At 48.8% G+C, this 12,319-nt stretch overlaps 1 protein-coding gene across 1 annotated transcript in view; it reads right to left on the reverse strand.

The window, feature by feature from the left end:
• Positions 1-12,319, reverse strand: part of CNGA3 (cyclic nucleotide gated channel subunit alpha 3) — a 38,087-nt gene that overhangs the window by 11,753 nt on the left and 14,015 nt on the right. The window contains exons 3-5 of the mRNA XM_037056828.1: positions 6,959-7,072; positions 4,481-4,660; positions 890-943 (exon numbers count right to left, since the gene is read on the reverse strand). Coding sequence (XP_036912723.1) covers positions 890-943; positions 4,481-4,660; positions 6,959-7,072 — 348 coding nt within the window. The remainder of the gene's footprint in view (positions 1-889; positions 944-4,480; positions 4,661-6,958; positions 7,073-12,319) is intronic.

Raw genomic sequence — 12,319 nt, forward strand, 5'->3', positions numbered from 1 at the left:
AATAATTTCTCCATTTTCTTGATCGTTGGCATTCGGGTCTCTGGATTGGATGTCCAAATTTATGCAAACAAAATGCAACTGAGGTTCATGAAGGATGATGGAGAAAAGTTCTACTGGAGGGAAAAAAGAAAATAACAAAAAAAGTCTTGGTGCATTTCTCTTTCAATTGGAAGTCAAAAAATTGGCATTTCTTGCTGATCTTGACAGATTTTCCCTCAGCTTTGACTGAAATGCTCTCCTCTACCTATTCCCATGGTATTCCATGAACAAGGCAAGAGAATGGTGTGCACATGCTAACACACATGTATGATCACACATGCACATTCCCTCCTTGGGCTCTAGGGTGGCATTTGCCATGATCACATATCACACTGATCTGCTGCCTTGGTGTCTGATGACAGAAAGTAATTACATTGGGTCACCATTTCTAGAGGCTATGCCCTGGAAATATTTAAATTTCCTCTTCCAACTGCCTTGATTCCATGTTCCAAATTGGCCCGAACTGACCTTCAGGAGAGGAGCATTTCACTGGCACAGGGAGGCTGAGGTTCTGTGAGGGAGAATGCCTGATGGAGCTCCAGTTTTTCATACTCAACCGTATAGCAATAGAGGGTGCTCAAGCTGAAAACATCAATCCCATCCAACCCTTCTTTATAGATAAGAAAACCGAGACAAAGACATAAAAAGACTTGCCCTAGGAAGTTATACAGACCAGGTCCCTTCCCCGTTTGTCTGCAGGAATGGAAGTCCAATAAAAGGAACAGAATTCTGGAACCGTCTGGCAGTGTCTCGAGAGGGTGGGAAGCAGGAATGTTTAAGGTGAGGCAAAGGTAGGGCCTCTATGGGGAGGAGGGAAGGTGGGGCCTCTGCGGGGAGAAGAGTTACTCACTTCTTCTCTGAGTTGTTGCAGGCATTGGCATTGTTCCTGGCCAGGGGCCAGCCACTGCAGGAGGCCAAGAGAATGACGTGTGGGAACGTGGACTCAGCTCCAATTCACGGGACCATTTTCCCCAAGTGGTTATTCTAGTACTCCTGCCTACCCCGTCTCCTGGGCCTTCTTTCCACACAACTTGGAGAACAAAGGGTATAGGGATTAAAATGTTCTGTGACTAGTCCACTCTGGTAAAAGCCATGGTGGGTGAGGGGGTGAATGCTTGGATAAATGGAGGCTTCTGAATAAATGGAAATCAAGTGTGTGACTCCACCCAGCACCTGGCTCAGATTCTACTCTATTTCACTGGGTTTAACCATGGGGAAACGGCAGCAAGGGTACAGACATGGACCTAATGTGGCACATGCCTTGGGGTGTTCTCAGGTAAGGCAGGTCAAGTGCCTTGTGCACCAGAATGGGAATGTCAGCAGCAGTGACAACCCGCCACCCTTGTTTGCACAGGCCCAGCTCTCAAAGGGCACCTCCGCTTGAAAATTCAGTCACAGCTATCACTTCCAATTTGCAGGGCAAACATAGATGGCGGGCAGCACTGTCCTAGTTCTTAGTCTCTCCTCTCCCATCCCCTGCCCTCATATCCATCTTAAAACGTCTAGGTTTGCCACTCCTGATCTAGTGAGAACCTGGAAGGAGGAGGCGCTGGTTGTGCAGCCAACTAAACATTTATTTGAAGCTGAATTGCACAGCACTTCATGGTCAAAAGTATTATCTCCAAGTGGTCAACTGACAGGGCACATTTTTGGCACTGCTGGTGTCAGGAGCTTGCCTCACAGAGCCAGAGGGTGGCTTGCCTGTTTGTGGTCCCCACAGACACTCATAGGAGACCTGGAGAGCAGAGCCAGTGGCCAGTAACACCCCAGCCTAACCCTCAGGGCCCCTCTGCTACAATATTGACCACCCAGCCAAATGCCATCTCGGGACTCCTTCTTACCCCGCCCGTCTCCCTCTCTTCAGCCAGGATTATGTGCGGATTGGTTCCAATCATCTGAAAAGCCAGGAAGCAAAACTTCCCTGTGAGACTGTGAAGGAGTGAAAGCTTAGCTGCATGGGGCGCAGTGGCCTGTGTTTATCGCCCGTGTGCTAGGAATCCCACAAGCCCAAACCCACCAAACTAAGGACACGTCTCTGCATATATTCTGCTTTGCCAATGAGAATTTGCTCCAAAAATTCAAAGTCTTCCTCCCCCAGGAAGCCTTCTTAATTGATCAGCTACCCTCCTGCACCATCAAATTCATCTATACACTCTGAACCTCCCTGAAAGTGACTGAGCATTTGCATTTGCATTTGCACCCGAGCTGGGCCCTGAGAAGGTCCTGCCTCAACCCTCCACTCATCTGGTCACAGTGGGAAATCAACAGAGTCTGATGTTCATCTGCATTAGTCTAAGGTTGTGGAGAAATTGATTTGATCAATTTAGCTCAAGTCTTTGTCTTCCCCAAAAGAATGGAATGGGTCTGGTTGGCTTGCTAGCAAACCTCTTTCTTCCCTCTTTCCTTCTCTTGCTCCTCCTCCTCCTCCTTCCCCACCTTCTTTTTCCTTAGCTGCCAACCCCCCACCCCACCCCATGCAACCCCCATCTTTCTGGCTTGGCCTTGAATAGCGCTCCGGCCTTGCAGTCAGGGAGGGCCTGCATGGTCTGGGGTGCCTGGCCCTAGCAACTTGGGGCGTCCCTGCACAGGTCCTAGCCAGCACCCAGGCCCTCCATGGTCTCCTTCCCAGGGAGCCCAAGAGTTTGCAGTCCAAGCTCATGTGAAAACAGGAGCCCAAGGATATTCCTCCTGGGGGCCTTTGTATCCGAGTCAGCAACTCTCATAACTCTCCCTGGCAAGAAGACTGAATGNATAGCGCTCCGGCCTTGCAGTCAGGGAGGGCCTGCATGGTCTGGGGTGCCTGGCCCTAGCAACTTGGGGCGTCCCTGCACAGGTCCTAGCACCCAGGCCCTCCATGGTCTCCTTCCCAGGGAGCCCAAGAGTTTGCAGTCCAAGCTCATGTGAAAACAGGAGCCCAAGGATATTCCTCCTGGGGGCCTTTGTATCCGAGTCAGCAACTCTCATAACTCTCCCTGGCAAGAAGACTGAATGCAGGTCTCCTAAAATGATCACTTAGCAAGAAACTGCCTTGAACTCTCATATCTCATCTTAGATAAGCATGTACATTTTGCCATCTACTGCAGGTCCAGAAGCTAAATGGAAGCTCCAGGAAGAGCTGTCCTGTGTCCCCTGAGGCTTCTTGACTTTCACCCCCAGGGGTCCTCCCGTGCTCATTTCAGATGCCCACAGCTGAGCACCCGTCATCTGACAAAGACACACAGCACTTCTCCAGCAGGTACATAGAGACTCTGCAGCAACCGGGCTTATTTTCACCTTTGCATTTTTTTTTTTAAAGAGAGAGAGGGAGAGAGAAATAAGGGGACAGAGAGACTGAAAAACACCAAAACACCAGTTGGCTGCCCCCCACTCCTGTATTAGCCCTGACCAGGATCCAAACGCTGACCCCTCACCTTGAGGGACAACACCCAATGAACTGAGCCACACTGGTCAGGGCTTCAACGTTGCATCTTATAAATCTTGGCATTACTTAGAAATTTCAGCTGAAAGAGCTTTTCAAGCCCCTCTTTTCAGAAAGCAGGTTCTGAGCAGGAGCCCACCTGTTCATGAGGCAGAGGGAAGACCAGCTGCTCCTCATGCCTCTCCTGCCCTCCCTCCAACTGCCTCTCGGGTCCTGGAGAGCCCTGCTGCTCAGTGACCATTGATTCAGCTAGTGGTGGTCCAGTGGTCTCCCCACAAACCACAGCTGGGGAGATTTTGCAAGAACAAGAGAAGAGAGCGGCAGCGGCTCTGTGGGATGCTGGCGGGCGGGGGGGAGGTCGGTCCAGTACCTGCATTTTCTACACGTCTTCCCCAGTGGCACTGGCCACAAGCTCCCCTCTGGGCAGTGGGTAAGGCAAGAGGATGTCCAGGACCCTTGTTCTGCAGACTCTTCTCCTATCAAAAAACAAATACTTCTCCACCCTAGCCTCTCCTTGTGTCCTTCCCCGTGGTTTTAACCTGATCTGGAATATGAATGGTTCCCCTTAAAAATTCTCACCAACATTTAACCATATTCCCAGAAAAATGCACATATACCTATGCATAAAACTGGGTACCATTCAGGTCCTCCCAGAGGCTCATGGTATCAAAGTGGGTTTGTACCAAGGTGGGTTACAGTGCAGTCTAGGAGGAGGGTCCTTTGGTGGACAGAGATGGGTGAGGCAATCACCCCCGTGTGTGTTTCTGAGAGCACCAGTTATAGGGGATGCTAGCTGAGCTCTGAATAGGATGAAGCTGAGTTTCACATGAGGCTGGGGACTCTGGTTAAAGGGTGTCTCTCCTGCAGGACTTCTTGCACTTGGTCAGTGACAGCTAGAGCACTTGGTTCTCCTCCAAGACAGAAAGAAGCCTTCTTCAAGGAGAAACTTACAGCTGAACTGGCAAGCGATGCCTCCTGCTGCCTACCTGGTCTGGGTGGTTCATCCTCTTTTTGGTTCCTTACCTGCTCTCTCTGACTGGTGACTCCTGCCCACTCACACTGGCCTGGGCATTGCTTTCTCGGCTGGACACCTCCTTGAGCTCAGCTCCATGGAAATGCTCCAGGAAGGAGTCAGGTCTCTGGTCCTCGTGGTGTAAGTGCCTGGAAGCCCACGTACGCAGTGAGACGATGAGGCGCCACAGCCTGGAAGGGCACAGATGGGCCACCAGTGCACAGAGGAGGAAGAGGAAAGCTCTGTCTCTTTCTAGGTCCCAGGCTCAGGCTGCACTTCATTCTGCTGGGGCCTTTTACTCGTGTCTCCTCTGACTCTTGCACCCAGGACACAGCTTCCTCTATAGGGGATGTTGTCCTCACAATGTCTTTGTCTCCCTAACACCTCCACAAAGGCATGAGCCTTCAAATGGATGTGAATGAGCTTTTCTGCTCCCTGTTCCTTTTGCCCCTTGTGAAACTCTCTGTTATGACTGGTAAGCATAGTAAAAAATACCATTTCCCAACTGGGAAAAATTTAGAGCAAGGTTTAAGGAAACAACCCCTCAGATACAACGTTCAAAAAATCCTTACCTACAGAGAAATATCGATGTGAGCAGGAAACATCAATTGGTTGCCTTCCTTATGCATCCCTGACTGGGGATCAAACATGCAACCTTTTGGTGTATGGGATGAGGGTGATGCTCCCACCAACTGAGCTGCCTGGCCAGGGCATCCTCAGACACAACATAGAGTCTTCCCCCAACCCTTGTCCTATAGCTTCTTATACAAACTCATTTTCTCACCAGCTCATACATACATTCCATTGCACCTTCCCTCGACCATTCTCCTGGAGCTAGACCCCACCAGGGCCTCGGGCCCTGAGACCACTAGTCCACGTCCACAGTGTTAGTCTTGGCTCCAGCTTCCCTGAGGCCAGCCTCCTACCATCTCTGTCTCTGCCAGAGGGAATGGGAAGAGAGGCTCAGTTCTTTATTTCAGACAGTGCACACCACAGTCCCCAATAAAAATAGTTCTGAGCAACCTGGAATAAAGTAATGAATTGTCACAAACAGTGATCCTAATTGCACTCTTGTGACCGTAGCCTAAGGGAATAAATTGAAGCAAGAAAACATCCTAGGGACAGATGCTTACAGCTGCTGCTGTGGACATCTGTCAAGCTGCCTCTTAGCCCGACTTATCTGCTCTGAATGCTCCCCGCTTCCACAACTTCCCTCTGCCAAGGAGGTGAAACCAAGGCCGTACCACCCCTTCAGCCTCAGCCAAAGGGCTCAGAGATGGACAGCTGAACATCAGAGTCACTCATGCTACTGACCTAAGAGCCACTCCAACATGGGGCTGAATGTTTCAACTCAAGATCACATGGCGAAGGCCATTTTCAGCCTGTGCCTGCTGATGTGTGAGCAGAGACAGAGAAACAAAGAAGACAGGCAGAAAAAAAGCACCAAGACCTAAAAGTCCAGGAGAAAACGAGAGGGAGAAGATAGTGCCTCCCCAGCTCCCCTTATGAGTCCCAGTGGCTCCGTTTCTATGAGGTAGCCTGTATCTTACCTTCCACCAGCAGCCTGCCCCAGCCCTGTCCCAGGTCTTATAATTTGAGCTAGTTTGAAGTCATTCGCTTCCTTACAATCAATGAGCCTTAAGACAGCACTTCATTAGTAAGACAAACACACTACAAATCACTTAAATGTCCAACTATAATGGAATAGTGAAATAAATAATGGTAACAACCTTCACAATGAAAAATATGAAGAATAAGTAAATTTTAAAATTTGCAATTATCTTAGGCAAAAACTGTAAAACACATGATTATCGAAAATAACTATGGCATTGTTAAAAATACTGGTGGATGGAAACAATGAGCCCAGATTTGTGGACCCCTGTTGTGAGTCAGTGCCTGGCTTTGACGCAGCCCTTGCAGCCACCGGGGCCAGCGTGGGTAGATGCATTTCTAGACAAGACTTGAAAAGATGCGATGATTCCCCTCAGGTGGTACAGCTACTGAAGCCGAAGTGCAGATGGCACCGGAAAGCAGACGGAGCCAGGTTAACCTTTCAAATGCCTTCACACGATGCACACTGTCTGGCGAGGATCCGCCAGGGGCTGCTTCAGAAGTACCAGTGTGGTGGTCTACCTGCTGCATGGTCCACCCAAAGGTTTCCCATGGCTGGATGGACTTTTTTACTGAATTTTTTCCTGAACCTTCCCTGGTTGGCTTTTTCTCTTAATTCTTCCAGAATTGAGCAAATCCCTCAATATCACTTTTACTAAAGCAATTTTGGATAAAGGCAGTTTTTATTAGACTTTTCTGAGCTCAGAACACCTGACCCAAGAATTACTCACTGATGGATTTCTAACTGCTCTGCTCTTGCCTCTTTTTTCTCTAAATCTTCCACCCACCCCGACCACCATTTCTTTCTGAGATGCATCTACTTCCTTTCTGCCTCAATTTCCCCCTTCCCAAGGTGAAGGTTGAGACCCATCAGTTACCTGGCAGGATCCTGGCCTGTGAAGGAGCCTTGCCTGGATTCAGCCCGTCCTCTGGTCTCCATGTCCATCCCTTGCTGCAGTCCTGCCGACGTCTCCTTGCATGGCAAGTGGGTCCTAGGAAATCAAATATGCAGCAGGCTAAATTGATTTCAAGCTCATCCACCTCCTGGAAACACTCAGGAATTAAATGACCAGATGCTGTGCTTTATGAGGACAGCTGCCACCACAGGGCCTCAACCCAGGGGCCCTCCACTTCGGGTCACGCTGCTGCAGGTCCTGGCTCTTAGGATACATGTAGCCTTTCCTTTACAGCAAGCCTGACCAAGGAAAGTAGCTCAAGACCAACTGCTTGCTGCCATGGGCTCAGTGAGAGGGCCAAGCCAGCGGCAACTGGCCCTCCTCAGAGCGGGAGGGGGAGGTCCCAGTGCCACCATCTCAAACCACAGCAGCTGTTTCCACACTGTGATTCCAGAAGGAGGACTTTGGTTCAAACTCATCTCTGCCTAACGAAACCCTCTTCTAAGGCAAGATCAAGTGCCGCCACCTTGAGGAGGCCTTCCTTGCATTTGTGGAATTGCCTAGAATAAGACCAGTGTATCTGGGAATATTTTTCTTTTTCCTCTTTTCTTGTAAAATCTCCTGGGGCTGAGGTTTGAGCAGCCTGATTAAAAGCTATCCAGGCAATGGCCTCTGGGGATTTACGCTTCATTCTGTGAGTCTTGAAAAGGCCAGGCAAGACAAGTTAACTCCATTTTATGACCTATTCCAACCCAATCAGCCCTCTTAGCATGGTGCTAAAGGCTGAAGGAGGAATTGATGTCAGAGGACAAGGCCCCATTTCTCCCCAGTGAGTGATTAGAAGTTAGAATCCTATAAACCATGTCCCGCTGGGGCCATCTTTACACAGCCTTTACTGCTAGCAGGTTTTCCCCTCCCTCGGCTTCCCCACATCAAGGCTGCTTTCTTCTGCTGGAAACACACAGAGTCAGGCACCTCCCTCTTCTCCACGGCCACCTCCCGTGATGAGACAGCTCTCATGCCTGTGCTGCTGTTCCAGCCTGAAACCCCCAGCTCACCCAGCCATTCCTCACCAGGTTCGAATCTCTTCCTGTCACTGTCACTCCTCTGGAAGCAGGTTCCTGCACTCCCACCTGACTGAGCAGGGAGACAAAGACCACCCTGCTGTTACTGGACCCCAAGCCAAAGGTCTTTGTATGTTTGTGGGTGCCCTCATCAACAGTTACTATCAGCGAAAACCCAAAGTCCTATAACATGGCCGCTGCTAAGCCAGCAGGTTCAGTTTTATGTGTGTACAACTTATTTATTGGAAGTAAGTATTAGACCTTCCATTTATCTGGGTCTTTCCTCCCAACTCCATCTCATTCACAAATACAATACACAAACTGTATGCCATTTATTTACTGCTTACTGTATGCCAGCCACATACAGTTTACCATTTAATCCACACAATAAACATATAATAGAGGAAAACAAGGTTCAAAGAGGTTAAGTAACTTTTCCAAGGGCATACGGCCAAGTGGCAAAGCTGAGATTTGAATGCCATTCCATCCCATTTCAAAGCCTGCTTATATCCACGCCATGAAATTGACCTCTGTGTATATGGTGCCATTTAAAGCAAGAATTAGATAGGACATGGCTGAGGACTGAACCCTGTGGCATACGACTAGAGACTCTGATCCACCCAGCTAGCTGCACTGCATGGGCATGGCTCTTTATTTCTAAACCACGTAATTGAATTCTACCTTTATACCCATAAGAGACCACTAACATCTCATCCTTATACGCATAGAAGACCCCGTTAGGCCCTGCCACAGTTAGGAAGCTACAATTCAGCTGCCCTTCTCGTAGTCAACAAGAAAGGAGGAATATGTGTCACAAAGGAGGAATGCACATTCCAAGGCACTGAGGTCAGTTACAAGAGGAGGAGACAGCCCTTGGATCCTTGCAGCTGGCCTGTGGGGTTGGTGAAGGGGGCAGCACAAGGATAGAGGCCTTGGTCATGGCATGAGCACCTGGAAGGTCTGGAGGCAACCCCAAGGATGGATATGTTTTGTCCTCACCCGCAGGTCCTCAGGGAGCTGTTGGCACCAAGCAGTCAGCCCAGCATTTCTGCTGAGTCTGGTTTCTGTTAATTACAAGGGGGGGAGGCATATCCTGAAACCAGATTTAGTTGCATTAGCAGCAAAGGGTCAATACCCATGAGGTCAGAACCTGTGGGCTAGTGAGGAGGGCAGAACCCACCCGATTTCAAAGCAGGCCTGCTGCTGGCCTCAGTGAGAGCGATTGTGTGTGGACAGGACCTTTGGCACTCACTTGGAAGAGAGACGGCAGAGTGAGAGGCCTGAGACCAATCCCTACCCCAGCTTCTATTAGCCAGGTATACTGTAGCCTGTCCACTCATGCTTCCCAGGTTTGCTTCCTGTTCTTCAAAGAGGAAAGAAAGAGGCAAATGGGATTTCATACTGATTTAAGAATTGTTCACAGACCCAAGTCCAGAAGGCACGCTTAGCCGTGAAGAATGGGGCTATTAGTGTAGTAAGCTAGTTACATTTAACAGAAGAGAAGGAAGAAAACTGGCTGAGCCTGAAGTTAGGAAACTCAAGTTTCACAGACACTCCAGGGAATGGCCCAGTCATGCAGGGAAGACAGGCTTTCCAATCACCCCAGGGAACAAGCCCCCATTTTCCCCAGATTAGTGGAGGAAGGAGGAACGGTGAGGAGGAAATTCCTGTATGGAAGCACGCACAGTAGGAGCCAAAATGGTGACCACAAAAGGGTGGAGGCAAAAATGGGAAAATCTGGGGGAAAGATCAGATAGGATGAGGATGCAAACCTGGGAAAAGCCAGAAAAGAGATTGGATAGTTTGAAAGAAACCTTACCCTTCCCCAAACTCAAGGAAGTCAAAGGAAGCTTAAGGAAGGCCCCGGTCTCTCTTTAGCAGCCCCATGAGCGCAGGGGCAACCTGGCCAGATGCCACTGAGTCTTGGTGGTGGATGTGCAGATAGGAAATAAGGCACAGGGAAGTTCAGTAACTTGCCCAAAGTCAGCTGTGGGTGCTGGATCGACGCAGCTCTGGGCCCTGTTGATCCTCCAGGGCCTGGCGGGCCTGCTGCCCCTGAAGCTAGACTTCACCCACAGCAAGACAGAGCTGAACCACCTGGTCATGGATGAAAGACATGGGTGGTGAACCTGGGGGCAGTGGACTCAATGTACCAGCTGAGCACCAGGAGGTGCCTCGTGGAGTGTGGCAGCCTTTTCAAGGGAGCTCTAGTGAATCTTGCACTGTCTCTTAAAGTCCTCCTACACGTGTCCCTGAAATTCCTGTGACAGCATGGAAGAATCTATTTCTAGACTGTTCTTCCTTTGTGAACAGGGGAAGACTCATATGGTCTAAGTTCATGGGACCCAAAGGAGCCTTTCCTCCTGACGCATCTCTGCACTTGGCTCTTGATGCTTGAATTTTTACTGTGATGTCTTTCTTTTAGGCCAGAGTTGCTATCTTCTTAAATTCCTGGTGTATTTAAACAGTAAACTCAATTCGTTACTCCTCTGAGGTGGGAGGTGGAAGGGAAGATGGGAAGAAAGGAGAGGAACCAAACGTCTTGAGGTGACATTTATAGTCCCCAGGGATGCACAGGTACTGAGAAAACAGAGACACTTTGGCAATCAATGTGAAAACAGGACCTAGAACCTCCCAGAGAAATTCAGAGGCAGGACGGACTGGGAACTGGACCCTGGTCTGCCCAGAGCTGGCCGGGGGACCTGAGGCAAGGACTTGGCTGGGCCTCAGTCTCTGCAAAATGGGCAGATCAGGCCAGGACAGCCCTGAGGCTGCCTGCCTTCCCACTCACAGGCCCCAGCTCTAGGTGTTGATGGTATTCTTGCAGGAAAAAGCCCATGAACTTGGTAATTAGCAATAACAAGAGCAAGGAGTGCAACACATGAGGTAACTCTTTTTGAAAGACAAAGTACTTTCCAACATACAATGCTCACCTTCTATGTTTTTTTATAGAGAGGAAGTGATGTCTATGAGGTACATGTGTCCTCTGTCATTGGGAGAGGACAGAGATCTCATCAGAAATAGAAGTGGTAATTAATTAACTCTGCCTTCTATGGAGCATCTGGTGTCTTCCTCCAGTGATTTGGGGACATGAGAATAAACAGAAGTGACCTTTTAGAACAAGAGTGAAGAGTATGATGGTACATTATATTTCTTTTCTTCCTTCCAAGTCCGAGGAACGTGAGTGACAGCATGCACTGCCATTGGCCACCTGCGCCCAGGGAACTGAAGCCACTGCATCCTTGCCTTCTGTTCTGGTCAAGCAGCTGAAAATGGTTTACTTCAGTGGTAATTCCTTGGGACTCAGCTCAGGATCAACATGGAGAAAGTGTCTTTTCTGTAGGACACAGATCCCTTAGCCCCAAAGCTCACCTAAAATAGCTACCCCAGGACACTGGGCTGGGACCTGGGGTGCCCTTGGTACCAGTTGCAATTTTCTGCCTTAGATTCTAGAGTCTTTCCCTATGGTGTCATCTTCAAAAATACACCAGGAAGCTCTTAAATAATCATCAACCAAACAGATTTAAATAGAAAATAAAAATTCCAAACTTGTAATTTTGGTATTTCCAGGGAGTAAACTTAATTTTTTTTTGTTAAATGAAATGTTTTCATTCTTCCTTATGACTGTTCACTAGGAAAATGACCCCAATTATTTAAAAAGAGAAATAGTAACCTGGATCTTCAATTTGGTAAAAAAACAAACAAACAAAACAAAACAAAACAAAGAACCACAAAAACAAAAAACCCTGGGGGAAGAGCTATCTCAGGAGAGAAGGCCCCCATGTCTCCACTTCCTTGGGGCCTCAGCAAAGGGCTGGGACGCACAGGCTCCAGGCACAGCTGCTGGGTGTCACTGAGGACAAAGAGGACACACATTCACAATCATTTCTCCCAAAAGCTTTCTAAAAAATTTGAAGTTTAAGGTGAAGATATGTTATTTGTTCAACCAGTATTTCCTCCCCTAAAATAGTGACTTGAAACTTTAAATGTTTTCTTGTATGTGCCAGAGTCCTGTGTTCAAATAAATCTTACCAGGAAAATTAGTCTGTGACTAGACAGATGCTGGGTTGTGCTGGGAAGCAGGGGAGGGGCCTGGACCCCACTGCACCACTCCCAGCCTGAATATGGTTCTCAATCCTTGGTGATGCCATGGAGCCCATTCTGGAAATTTCCATCTGTCTATCTACTCCTGCTTTCACGAGATAAAGCACAGCACTTCTCTCGTAAAAGAAACACACACACACACACACACACACTCTCTCTCTCTCTCTCTCAACTC

The sequence above is a fragment of the Sturnira hondurensis genome, unplaced genomic scaffold, assembly GCF_014824575.4.
Source record: "Sturnira hondurensis isolate 20B ecotype Veracruz unplaced genomic scaffold, ASM1482457v3 Scaffold0009178, whole genome shotgun sequence".
NCBI classification, from domain to species: Eukaryota; Metazoa; Chordata; class Mammalia; order Chiroptera; family Phyllostomidae; genus Sturnira; species Sturnira hondurensis.